The 14,387-nt window shown below is 35.7% G+C and overlaps 1 protein-coding gene and 1 long non-coding RNA gene across 2 annotated transcripts; both read left to right on the forward strand.

Annotated features, from left to right (window-relative positions):
• Nucleotides 1-6,854: 6,854 nt before the first annotated feature.
• LOC110901878 lies at nucleotides 6,855-10,526 on the forward strand. The gene is made up of 11 exons (XM_022148642.2): nucleotides 6,855-7,075; nucleotides 7,183-7,332; nucleotides 8,263-8,307; nucleotides 8,427-8,573; nucleotides 8,677-9,098; nucleotides 9,298-9,456; nucleotides 9,593-9,712; nucleotides 9,788-9,868; nucleotides 9,970-10,164; nucleotides 10,253-10,351; nucleotides 10,440-10,526. Exons 2-11 carry the CDS (start codon nucleotides 7,203-7,205, stop codon nucleotides 10,524-10,526), a joined length of 1,485 nt encoding a protein of 494 aa, XP_022004334.2. The 5' UTR covers nucleotides 6,855-7,075; nucleotides 7,183-7,202.
• Nucleotides 10,527-11,520: 994 nt separating this feature from the next.
• On the forward strand, nucleotides 11,521-12,043 carry LOC118480858. The gene is made up of 2 exons (XR_004863896.1): nucleotides 11,521-11,677; nucleotides 11,778-12,043. It is a non-coding gene; the product is annotated as an uncharacterized LOC118480858 (long non-coding RNA).
• Nucleotides 12,044-14,387: the final 2,344 nt, after the last annotated feature.

Consider the following 14,387-nt stretch of genomic DNA (forward strand, 5'->3'; position numbering starts at 1 on the left):
ATATCAGTGATCTTATAAGCGGAACTATCAAGTTGTCCTTATAAGCGAAACCAACAAATCCCTATAAGCGAAACTGATAAGCGAATCTGTCCGAATAAGCGGAACTACTTGCTCTTTCAAGCGAAGCGAAACGTCCAAATAAGCGGAATTACTTGTCTGAATAAGCGAGACTATCAGTTTGTTTCAATCGGAACTATGTATTTCAAGCGGAACCTATAAGCGAAACTAGCTCTTTCAAGCGGAACCTCCGATTGTCCGTGAAAGCGGAACCTAGTTCTAACCAGTTTTCACCATGTTTTAGTCCGAATTTTAACTTGAAACTTTCTAGGGTTTGTTATTACTGTGTTTCACACGATATAGCCAAAATTCAGGCCATTTTCAACCGTAGAAACCAGTTTAAACTGAAAAAGTATGAGAGAAAGTGAGTAGAAATGAGAGAATTCTGCAGATTCAAGTTGTAGTAGTATGAACTCCTCGTCTTGAGCTCTGATACCACTTGTTGGACCGTGTTCCGACCCTATAAGCGAACCTATAATATGACAAATAAGCGAACCTATGTCTAACCTATGACACATAAGAGAAACTAACATAAAATACATGAATTTTACTTTCTAGCTCTTAACTTGACCAATCTTGACGACGTAATACAGACGTAGTCAACAGACATTTCATGCATCAACATTATAGATAAAAATGCGGGTCGAACAAGCGATTTAGTCGAGAGTTTGCGGTTTTCACACCTAATCGCGACCTAACCACTCGTTCCTTTTCGAAAATTAGTGTGCAGTGTAGTGTAGCGTGAGTGCGGGAATAACGAGATATAGCAAGTAAGCTCGTACAAAACCCTTAGAGGGCATGCTCAAGTTGGTCTGTTGGTACTTAGACAATAGACTAGGTCGTTTCAAAGACATCGACCCGGACTAGGTCGAGTCTTGCCTAATTCCCTATAGTTATGGCTCTGATACCAATCTGTCACACCCCAACCGATGGCGGAATCATCGGGGCGCGGCACTGAGCGAAACATATTGTTCAAGAGAATCAACAACAACTATTAAATTACCAAATCATTAACGTTAATATCCCATACTACTAACAGATAAAGTAAAAATAGTTATTACAGATAATTGTCTAAAAAACAAGCAAACTGTTCCGACAACTCAGATTTTTATTAAATTCGTTTCTAGACTCCATCCTAGCTCGATTCCAGCGAATAACAAGCAACACCCTAGCATTCAAACACCTGTCACATACATTAAAATAGAGGTCAATACACATAGTGTAAAGGTGAGCATACAAGTTTGATAATAGTAATAGAGTTCGAAATCGTTTACGCATAACCAACATGTAACATGTATAAAGTGAAGGAAAGTAGGTTATCGACAGAGAAATATGCACAGACGTGACTGCGAGTTGTAGAATGGGCAACACATATCTCCACTGAGACACGTGAAGTAAAGCCCTTAACAACCCCTGTCCACGACAGGTGCTGAGTCCAAACTATAGTATTATCGTTGCTAAGGTGTCAGGTAACAATCACTGTGTTAACATAACATACAAGAATTCATCGAATAACATGTAGCATGCAATAACGGTTAGCATAGTGTTTGCATTGTGTGATTGATGTGGTTTGAATATAGATAACGTATGTAACACCCAAAAGTGTGTAAAGCAAAAAGGGATTGAGTATACTCACAGATTGTGTTTAACAAGTAAACATTCACTTGGATTGAAAGGAGCGCTGATAGAGATTAGCCTGAACAGTTAACGATAGCATAAACGGTAAGCGACGCATAAAACGGTGCAAGGTACCAAGTGTCGGATGGTAATCCGATCGGATGGCAATCCGATCGGATGGCCAGTCGATCAGATGTCAATCTGTTCGGATGGTCATCCGATCGGATGGCCATTCGATTGGATTGACATCTTGTTTGGTAAGGATGTGTTTGTGTATGATGGCTTTGAAGTTTTCGTTGTAGCATTTTTGAAAACAGAGAAGTATCTCTACCCTTCAGGTCGATCGATCAAACGGCGGTTCGATCGGGTGACGATCCGATTGGTAGGACACTTAGTGAGAACAAGTTCACAGCAGGGTTGTCACTCGATCGGATTGCAATCTGATCGGGTGGCAATCCGTTGGTTACTGATTATGCACTGAACATGTTGAAAATTGTTTAAGTGTTGAGTCCCAAACGTCACATGGTCGGATGGTCGTTCGATCGGATGGCAATCCAATCGGACGGCAATCCATTCGACATTCAGAACCTTGAAAAGTTGAAATTAAAAGCTTCAGTGTGGGACCAAGTGTGAGCCGATCGGATGGCTGTTCGATTGAATGGCAATCCGATCAGACGGCAATTCGTCCCAACGGCCTGATCGTCTTTGACACTTGATTGTTTTGAAGGTTTTGCAGTTTTGATCGAGACGGTGTGATAACGTGCTAAACAACAGAAATCTCGTCAAGACTCAAGTGACCCGATCGGACGGAAACACCCTAGTCCGATCAGTTAACTGTTCGAGACGGTGGTTCACATTCAACGCGAAATCAGTTGTCTCTTGGATAGAATTCAGATCTTGAACCGACACATCACTAAGGAAGAGTAGAAGATCATAACGAGCTCCGATTCTATCGGTTTTGAGTGCATTGAGTGTAAAAGAGTTGAAAGAAAGTTGGAAAACCATCTTGCAATCCTCTTAACCATGAGTATGTGTAGATCTATGCAAAAAAATTGTTTAATCTTGTGGAAATCCTTCAGATCTGAGTTGTTCTTGGTGGAATGAGGCCAAAACTTGAAGTTCATAAGAACTCTGTGATGACATCACCCTAGAACACCTCAAATCCACTGATTTCATGGTTAAAAGTTAAGATTCAAAAGAGAAAAAGATGAAGAGGTGCGTGTAGGTCATAGAAGTACAAGTTTTAGGTTGAAAACTTACAAGAATCGCGAGAAATCGAGAGAAAGGGGGCTGGAGTGCGGCTAGGTCGAGTGGAGAGCTAAAACAATACAAATGATGTGACAGGTGGGTATTTATAGGGTTTCCAAAAGAGGAAAGGTGCATAGGATCGGATGGGTCACCAATCGAATGGCGACTCGATCGGGTGACAATCCGATCGGATGGCAATCCGATCGGGTGGCCACTCGATCGGGTGGCCACTCGATCCTGGTGTCCGGCGTGTTGAGTTTTGTCATTTCGATTCACGTGTTGAGCATTGCGATGCTTTTTGAGTGAGATTGTGATGCACTAGCATTAAACAATAAATAACCTATCCATCGCTCGCTATATCTAACATACAATCATCATAATTAACTGGCGTTTAGCGTTTGCGATTCAATTGCGATAGAGTTGCGATTGCGTTTCGATTAATCACCACAAAACATAAAGTAAACATGCACACATAACACATAAGTAACACATACACATAAAACAATATAAGAATAACACCCAGATTTACAGGTTCTGTACTATGATTGTGATTGCGATGCGATTAGCGATAAAGCGATAAAACATGCGATAAATAATGATTAATCCTCGATTATTAACAAGTACTCCACATAATACAACTAATATGATAAAATAAATAGATTATCTACAAGTCAAAGAAGTCAAAATAGTAGTTAAGCAAGGAGTGACAGATAGCAATTAGCAATCTTTTCTTCCTTTAACTTCAATCTGGACTTTGACTTTGACTTTCGAAACACGGGGTGTTACAGCCTCCCCTACTTAAGGGAATTTCGTCCCGAAATTAGGCTTTAGCCATAACAAACAACTGCGGGTACTTCGCCTTCATGTCGCTTTCGAGTTCCCAAGTGAACTTTGTGCCTCGTTTGCCTTCCCATTGGACCTTCACAATGGGGATGCGTGAGCGCCTGAGCTGCTTGGTTTCTCGATCCATGATCTCGACAGGCTTCTCCACGAAGTGTAATGTTTCGTGCACTTGAAGATCCTCCAGTGGAACTTGTAAATTATGCTCAGCCAGACACTTTCTGAGGTTTGAAACATGGAAAGTCGGGTGGACGTTGCTAAGTTCCTCCGGTAGTTCGAGTCTGTAGGCCACCTTGCCGATCCTTTCTAGAATCTTTAAGGGTCCAACATATCGAGGCGCGAGCTATCCTTTCTTGCCGAATCTGACCACACCCTTCCAAGGTGACACCTTTAGGAGTACATGGTCGCCAACATCAAATTCAAGGGGCTTGCGTCGTCTATCGGCGTAACTTTTCTGACGACTCCGAGCTTTCAGCAGATTGTCTCGAATTTGGAGGATTTTGTCAGTCGTTTCTTGCAGTAGCTTGAAACACGGGGTGTTACAGTTCAAATGAGAAGAAATTTTGTAAGAATAAAAAAGAAGAAATTTCAACCAATAAGAATCCTTCATTTTACTTCATTCAATCTTTGTATTTAATATTAGTGTAAGGGTATATTGGTAAACTTAGACTTAGATAGATCATTAATTGGTAGTCTATCTTTTTAATAGCTAACTAAATTTTATTTGTAACTTATTTTTAAAAAAATATATTTTTTCAAAAAGAAAAACAAATAATTTAAACTGTAGGATGAATTAGGAGGTGTGTAGGATGAATCACGGGCTGTGTAGGATAAATTTTAATATGTGTAGGATAAATTTCAAAACGTGTAAGATAAATTTTGATGTGTGTAGACGATAATTTTAGTGTGGAGCATGATGGTATTTATGACTAATAAATTAGTCAAACATAATAATAAATGAGATGAAAGAAAAACAATTTAATGTTTTAAACTGTACCCTTTTCTAAATTTAATTTTCTTCTCAAACGAATCTCCCCATATATATATATATATATATAGGAACAGGATCAGGAGAAAATGCCTCAAAGTGTGAAAACAGTGAGAATGATTCTCAGCCACAAGATCTTAGTGGTTTGTGGCTGAGATTGATGCGATGACATTTTTGTAAATACTAGGGGACTTGCAACTACCAGGAGGGGTAAAATAGGAAGATCCAAACAAGGGTGCACATGCTAATCACATGCCATTTCCCCCGATCATATTTAAACGCTGTTAGGAAACTTTCTTTGTAAGTATTGAAGAAAATCAGATTGAGCTTGGTCTATGAAGAAGATAAAAGTCCTGAAGATCATAACAAGAAGAAGAAGATCGGATAGGACAACTGAAAAGAAAAATATCTACTTCAAAGTATCATAAGTTGATCAATAACTGAAGAAGATTATCAGAGAAGGTCTTTCTGATGGATCATCATCAGTTTCTGACGATTCTGATCATCAGATTTTCTGATGATTTGTTCACCAGAATTTCTGATGAAGTAGTTTATCAGAAATTCTGATAGAAACCCCACTTGTCTAAAAATCAGTTCTATCCTTCCACAATAACCGAAGCAAGTTGACATTATTGGATATCATTATGTCAAAGGGCACTTGATAATTGGATTCAATGAATATGTCAAGAAGCTACTTTTTGCACGGAATAATACATGAATAAACAAATGTTTATTGTTTATTCATGTATTCAAGCCGTCTATAAATAGAAGGCTCATCAAGCAGAGAACAATGAGTTAAGCCTAGCATTCAATACATACTACAAACTCCATTGTCCTTTCACTCTCATAATTCAAGTATTCATTTGTAATAGATAATAATCTTACAATCATCTTGTAAACCATTTTATTTCAAAGTGATATAAACTTGATAATTCTGTAGGTCTTGCTTCTTGAAAGTCTGATTTCTATTTCCGCACACTATTTTCACATCTATTGAAATCACTTGTCGTATTACGTGAAAAGTAGTTTTTAAGTCCAAACTGGGACCAACAAACGCCAATAACTTTTTTATACGTGATTATTTTTTCAAAAAAAAATCACACCACAAAATTCAGCGTTTTTTTATCTTTCTAACGGTTATTACTACTGGCATACTTTTGGAAAAAAAATGAACTGGGTTTTATGGCGTTTTTCTAAACTGTGTGTTTTATGGTGTTTTAGATTAAGTATTTTCATGGCGTTTTTTTTCTGAACTAGGTGTTTTTATGGCGTTTTTAACTAGGTATTTTCATGTCGTTTTTTCTGAACTGAGTGTTTTATGGCGTTTTCAACTGAGTTTTTCATGGTGTTTTTCTGAACTGGGTGTTTTATGGCGTTTTTACCTGGGTATTTTCATGGCGTTTTTCTAAAACTGGGTGTTTTATGGCGTTTTCAACTGGGTATGTTCATGGCGTTTTTCTGAATTGGGTGTTTTTATGGCGTTTTATTTGAACACCCAATTCATGTGAGTGGGCTTTTTGACAATATTACCCTTAGTGTAAGTTTAGCATCAATGCCACATGTCAACACCAAAATCGTCCTCACACTTTTCACCGTTTTCCCTAAATCTTGACCCTATATATATATATATATATATATATATATATATATATATATATAGGAAAAGTGTAAAATACAATACGGCTTAACATACATCACGTACGACAACGTGCGTGATTATGTGTATAACGTACGTGATTGATGTTTTCCAACATGCGTGATTTGGGTTTTTTAGTTTATAACGTGCATTATTTTCAAATGAACATGCGTAATTATCTGTAGTACGCGATGTACGTTAAGTCGTATTGTACGTTAACTAGCCTATCTCTGTATATATGTACACACACACACACACACATATATATATATATATTTATACTACTTTATAAAGCATATAGGAAGGATAGAATGGTCATTTGCCACTTTACAAGTCTTTGAAGCCCATTGTACAAACCTATTAAGCACAAAGTGTTGAAAAACCCATTCAACACACGCGAAGCTTGAACCAGATATTCTTGACCCGTATTTTATATTCCGGATCCAATATAATGTTCGTATCTCTCTCCAAACCCTATTCATTTCATTCGGCCGCTCTTGCATTCTTCAAACCCTAATCTTCTTCATCTTCAACCCCCCAAAAGCACAAACCTGGTGAAAACCAAACCCCGCAAGACCAAAATTCAAACACTCATCTTCCTTCGTTCACCTTCTCACTCTCTCTCTCTCTCGCGCAAAGAGGGAAGAGGACTCAAACCGTATACACAAATCTCAGAACGAGTTAACCAGGTACGTAAATCTTTTGTTGGTTCTCCTTTTCTTCCCTGTTTCTCTTCCATTTCTTGCTTTCGTCAACTCAAGGTCATTTTTTGACATTTTCGGTTGGTTTGGTGTAGATGAAGATGGGGTGAGGAAGATGAAGATGACATTACTTTGCAGATCTGAGTCTTTTACATTCAAATCTTATGGGTTTGCGTTCAGATCTGACTGCTTCTACAGTTTCACGTTTCATCTGACTGCTTCTACAGTCTGCTTTGTGGTAGCAGGTTTATCTAGATCTGGATCTGAATCGATTTAATTTTTTTTATTTGTAGAAGTTGTTTTTACACGTTTTTGTGTGTGAAAATTGTAAACCCCATTATGGGTTTGGATCTTTTTGATCTAATTTCAAATGGGGTTTGTGATTCTTGGGTGAAAGATTACTAGATTAGGGTTTAGTTGGTGATTGGTGTGTAGATTGTTGATTATTTGTTGGGGGGTTTTGTGGATCATATAGTTAGTTATGATTTTGCTGTGAATTTGAGTAATTATTGCTTGTTATCTTAATGAGAATTTAAATTAAAAATCAGTTTTTTTTTAATTTAAAAAAAAAAGAAAGGCTTAAAAGAAAGATCAGTTCCCTACTACTTTTCATTATCTTTTTAACTTTCCTCTTTTTCTTCATGTAAATTCAAATATTTTTGCGGATGATTGTGTCTGTAAGCATTCTATGCTTCATTGTTGTCTGATTAATGATTATCATCATAAGTGGTGTTGACTATTATTGATTTGATTGTTTTAATGTTCTTTAGTTTTATATGCAAGTACTTGATACAGTTATGTTTTAGGTTTAAACTCTGTACCCTGTTTGGACCATCTGTTAAGTATTAACAGTCTTAGTCAATAGATATTAAAAACTTAGGGATTGTTTGGATGTGCTTTTTGAATCTGTTTATTGCTGTTTGGATGATGATGATGATAGGCAATTATGTTGATTAAAGCCGAAGATCGTAATTAGTTAACATCAATTTATGTGATTAAGTTTGACTTGAACATGTATGTGAGCATGCCTGATAATCTTGATACAGTTTTCCTATGAAGTAAACCATTTGTATTCTTTTATCGTCATAACTAAACACCAATATGTAAATCAAAGCTCAATTTTTTTATTTATTGTTTGCATATATGCGTTTGACTGAAGCTTTCTTTTCTGACAGAAGTGTGTTCCGTAATGCATCATTCTTCACATCATTTTCCTTTTGGTAGGTTTGAAATTTCCACTGATTTCTTGTTTACTTACTGTGCAATAACTCAAATCCATTAAAAATCCTTTATTTATTTATTTATTTATTTATTTATTTATTTATTTATTTTATGACAGACCCCTCGAAAATAACACCAATGAATTATTCGAAAGCCGTTGGAAACGGGGCAAAGGACATGTTAACAAGATCTGATAATTACAATGACGCTTCAAGTGACGCATCCCTTTTCTCAAGTTCATTACCAGTTTTTCCCCATGAGAAGTGTACGCTTTCAAATAAAATTCTTCTACTATTTGTTAAATTACCATCAAAATTTCTAATTGTTGCTAACAATTTCTTAACATTATTGATTGTTTTAAAATGCAGTGATATCGAATAATCAAGAGAACGATCTTCAATCTCTAGAAGACAATGGTTTTCTAGAAGATCTTGCAAATCACGCAATCGGAAACTTGTTACCTGATGAAGACGATCTTTTAGCTGGTGTAATTGACGGTATTGATGTCAACGCTTTAACTAACCGTGCAGACGAGTTAGAAGAGTATGATCTTTTCGGAAGTGGAGGTGGTATGGAACTTGAATCTGACATGGATAACTTGAATTTGGGCATTTCAAAGGTGAGCCTGGGCGATGGCGTCGTTGGTAATGGGTTGGCCCATTTTAGTCTTACAAATGGCGTGGGGACCGTTGCTGGAGAACACCCGTATGGAGAACATCCGTCAAGAACTTTATTTGTGCGTAATATTAATAGCAATGTCGAGGATTCAGAACCCAGAGCTTTGTTTGAGGTAGTTAATTCTACTACCATCTTGTTGAATTTATTAATATTGTTGTTTTTTATTTTCAATTACGGCAATAACGAAAAAAAATTCCTCTTTTGTGTGTTCTAGACAAGAATCTAGGAAATTGTTGTCTCGTGTAGATTTCGTTTCGTATTTTTCATCATTTGTTGATTATTTACGACATGGTATTTTGTTTATCTTGTAGCAACATGGTGACATTAGAACATTATACACAGCATGTAAACATAGAGGTTTTGTGATGATATCGTACTACGATATTCGTGCTGCTCGAACTGCCATGCGTGTGTTACAGAATAAGCCACTAAGAAGAAGGAAGCTGGACATTCACTACTCAATTCCAAAGGTTCAAATTTGATTTTTATATCTTCCTTTTTTGTAACCGTCAATAGAAGTTAACGTAATTTAGTCGTTATAAAAACTGTTAATATCTTTTATTACTTGTTTTAAAGTTTTAAACTTTAGTCGTTATGATCATTTAGGTTGGATTTGATTCTCTTTTCTTCGGCCGGATTGATTACCAAGATAAAGCTAAGCAAAAAGGGGATAAAAATCTCGAAGTTATTTGGCGGGCCTCCAAGCGTCTTGGTTCATCTTCACAGGTGTGTTTTAACTTCCGTTATTATTATCATTAAAATAAAAGAATTACTATCTAACGGTTTTATAAATCGTTACAGATTTTTGCAAGTGCTTTTCCACAAGAATATGCACCTCCACCTGGTGATTTCGACTTTGAAGTCAACAATGATTCCTCAATCGTACCATTCAAGACCAGGTCAAAGTAAGAACGCCTCTTCTTCTATATACCAGTGTAAAAGTTTATTTATTAATGCTTATTATGATTCCATGTTGTTTGTAGTCTATTGGCGTTGATCTTAACGGGGTCCGCAAGGATCATAAAGCTATCAAGGCAAAACTTAAGACACTCGAGACTGAAAAGGAGGCCATAAACAATGTGATTGCTTCTTTAGAGGAGGAATTGTGTGTAGTGATCGAGAAAAAGGACAAGGCCTATCACAAAATTAGTGAGCTGAGGAATAAACGTGAAGAAGAGGTATGTTAGTATTTTCATTTAAGGCTAGATTTTGTGTTTTAGAATTTAAAATGGATGTCATCAATTTTTTCGTTTTCTATCTTTCCAGAATACTTGCTTTTACCAAAACCGCTCCCTCTTGAACGATGCAAGAAGGCTGGCTGCAAGTAAGGACGTTAATGCCCTTATAGAGCTTTCAACCTCAGAGGTTTGTTAAACACTCTAGTTGTCTGATTTCTAAATTTTATTAATATTGGGAAGCACATTAAACGCTTATATTCGCTTATTGAACTCAGGTCGACGAATTCATGTCGGAGTGGAATAGTAATAAAGCGTTCAGGGAAGTTTTTAGCATGTGCCGCACCGGGAACACCTTTATATAATTTTTTTTGTGATCATTACATAAAATGCAGGTTGCTGAAAGATTTGAGAAGCTATGTAAAGAAGGTTGGTAAATGCAGTATTACTCTAAACGAGGAGAAACAAATCATCAGAGAAATAAAACAACTTCAAGGGACGAGGGATAAGGTTATTGCAAACGCTGCTATGAGGGCTGAAGTTCAAAAATTTGTTGGTGAAAAAGATGCCATTCAAGACCAGGTCAAAGTAAGAACGTCTCTTCTTCTATATACCAGTGTAAAAGTTTATTTATTAATGCTTATTATGATTCCATGTTGTTTGTAGTGTATTGGCGTTGATCTTGACGGGGTCCGCAAGGATCATCAAGCTATCAAGGCCAAACTTAAGACACTCGAGACTGAAAAGGAGGCCATAAACAATGTGATTGCTTCTTTAGAGGAGGAATTGTGTGTAGTGATCGAGAAAAAGGATAAGGCCTATCACAAAATTAGTGAGCTGAGGAATAAACGTGAAGAAGAGGTATGTTAGTATTTTCATTTAAGGCTAGATTTTGTGTTTTAGAATTTAAGGCTAGATGAGTTATGTGACAGATTACCAATTAAATTATTAAGAACAAAAATTGAAGCAGTTAAAGAGTCCAGGCTGATAAAAAAAAATAAACCATAACTGCAGTAACTTTAAATGGTTTAGTTAGAATCCAACTTCAACTTATAGCTGGAAATACCCCTTTCAAATACCAAATGGTTTAGTTAGAATCCAACTTCAACTTATAATCCAAAGACTTTTTTGATATTCTTAAGTCTTTAGTTAGAATGATATCTTTTAATATATCTCAAACCTTTTCAAAAACCAAGTCATGTCAATATCTTTTGTTTGACTTTTGTCCTTTTTGTTTTTTTACTACTTACCACTGCTTTACAAGTCATCTCAACCTTTTCAAAAACCAAGTCATGTCAGTATCCAAGATTTTACTGTTGTCTCTTGCTTGGTTCAGTCTCTATAAGTACACAAACCCTCAACTACACTCAACTGACTACTGCTTTTACATCTACAGCTGTAAAGCAAGATTTTACTGTTGTGTGAAAGAGAGCATGCTTGCTTCAGTCTCTACAAATACTTCATCAAGCTCAACACTCTACAATCACTCAACTCAGACGAATTAAACTTTCAAATTGTAAGTTTATCTCAGTTGAACTAAATCCTACTTTTAAGTCTTGCATCAATTAAACCTTCAAAACATCAACCTAACAACTTCTATTTGACTTCGATTTCAGAATATATTGACTCTTTGCATCTGGATCTTGCGTTGTTTCTCGGCTCTCACATCAAGGTTTCACATTTTTTGTCGGCTTTTTACATCTGCCTCTTGCATTATTGTAAGTTCTTCCAAATTTCTTGGTTTTTTGATCTGTATTGTTTAACTGCCTCTTTGTTTTTTTGGGCTGTTGATTATGAAATTCATTAGTATTACAATATGAGATGTAAAAATTCTTTAATTCAGGAATAAGTTATTATAATATGTACCATTTGGTCACAAAAACTATTATTCTTGTAGAAACTTTTAAATTTGATTGATAAAAGGCTATTGCGTGAAATATCGTTTCGTTACTATTAACCAAATAACCTATATTATTAACTAAATGATCATTAATATGTTGTGTTTTCGCCTGATTTCCCTCTCTTCAATCGTCTACCAATGAATGTTCATGTTTAAAGCCTTCTCATGATACATATTCTTATTGCTCACCCAAACCTGATACATACTAAAATAAAACATCATAAAGAGCACCATCTTTTTTAAGAGTCATTCTATTCCAACATCTTTTTTACTATTTCTTTCTCTCTATATATCTATGTATATACTAGCCATTTACCCGCGCGATGCAGCGGGAGTGGCGATAATTTCAACATGGTACTCATTTTCTGTTAGTTTGTCGGTTCTCTCACGATATATTGTATCGTATGTGGTCTGATAGTTTACAACTTTATTAGTGTCTTTAAATTTATAGTTTTGAGGTGTTAACATGAAAAACATAAACAAACAGTTACACGAACGGTGTTCATGTCTACTCAATACATATGTGGCATTTTGGTTCATATGTATGATACGGTTTTAGAATTTGTGTCGTTAGAGGTTTACGTGAAATTTTCAGATTCTTGTTGGGCTTGAATTTTGAAAACACAATCCAGTTAAAACCTTATGTAAGCCTTTAGAGACATATTGGCTCATGTAATGAAAGTTTGGTGGTTCTTTTGTGCTAAAAAGAACTTCATCAACTTTAATGAAACACTTAGAAAAGTTGATTAATTATGAACAATAAAATTCTTGATTAATTAAGAACAATAAAACTCATCGTCTTAATATAATTTGGATATAGAAACTTTACAACTTTTTGCATCCCTTAAGTTATATAAATAATTTTAAAACCTTTAATGCTTTTACATATCCAATATTCTCATGATATTAAATCAAGATTGATACCGGTAGTGTATTCATGATGATCATGAACTTAATTTTTTTTTCTGAAATTAAATCAAGACCGGTTATCTATAGTGTATCTGTGTTTTGACGATCATAAATTTATATGTATATTTGGTTTTATTAAAAAAAAGAAAAGGAAATTGTTAGAAAAGATGAGTTGGCATTCAATTAAGATATAAAAGAAGTAGAGACATTGTACGGATAAATAATTCTTTGCATTAGTCATAGGGCATGTTTGGCTTAACTTATTTTCAACTTTTCCAAAAGTCCTTTTGGAAAAAATAAGTCAGAAAAACCTGACTTCTAGCTTTTGCAAAGGACTTTTGCCTTCAAAAGGAAAGCCAAACACCCTCAAAAGTCCTTTTTTCCCTTCAAAAGTCCTTTTTTCCTCAAAAAAAGGAACCCCAAACACCCTCATAATTCATAAACAGAGAAAGGAAGTAGGGAGAAAGGAACCCCAATCCTTGTGTTTCAGTTTACTTTGATGTTAATTTTTAACATGGTAAGAAAATTGATCTTTATATCCAATAAAAATTGTATGTTTAAGTTTACACAATCCTTTTTTTATATTTAATCAAACTATTTTTATTTGCTTTAAAATTGATCTTTATATACAATCAAAATTGTATTTTTCAGTTTATAAATCACTCCAAACAAATATCAATTGAGAGGTATGGGTGGTGGTTATCCAATTCCCATTGAACCACAAGGATCAACAAACCCACCTCCGGTGTCAAACCCACCTCCGGTGGCAAACCCACCTCCGGTGGCAAACCCTCATCCGGTGACAAACCTTGAACACGATGATCCATTTGGTTGGACGGATGAAGAGTTGAATTGGGCGTATGACTATACATTCGCTCAACTACAATTTGGTGGACTACAAATTGAGGAGGGGCATCATTGTCCTGTGGTAAACACTCCTATACTGCCTATGCATCCTCCACCTTCAAACCCCCCTTATGTGGAAAACCACAGTCAAACACAAGAACTACCGAGCTGGGCTGAAGGGTACGAAACTGACCCTGGGGCGGTTTACGAACCACCATTGGATGAAGAAATGGTTTGGGAACCTTAGAACAATTTTGATGATGACTGTAGTTTTTTTTTTCTCGAATTAGTTTGAATCTTAATTATGTAAGTTTTAATTATGTATTACTTTAAATTTAAATTTGTTGTTGTTTAATTTTAATCATGTTTTAGTTTAAATTTAAGTTTCTGGAGTTTTTATTTTTTTAGTTAACTAACATTAAACACTTAATAGGATATGTCTGATCATTTTTCCGTTGAAGAATTTTCATCATTGACAAATGATAGAGCATGGTATAATATAATCTTTGTTAAGGTGGAGTTTATTTGGCATGACGTCGATGAAAAGAGATTAGTGGTTATTTTTCTTGAT

This window comes from Helianthus annuus, chromosome 8, assembly GCF_002127325.2.
Source record: "Helianthus annuus cultivar XRQ/B chromosome 8, HanXRQr2.0-SUNRISE, whole genome shotgun sequence".
In the NCBI taxonomy this organism is placed as follows: domain Eukaryota; kingdom Viridiplantae; phylum Streptophyta; class Magnoliopsida; order Asterales; family Asteraceae; genus Helianthus; species Helianthus annuus.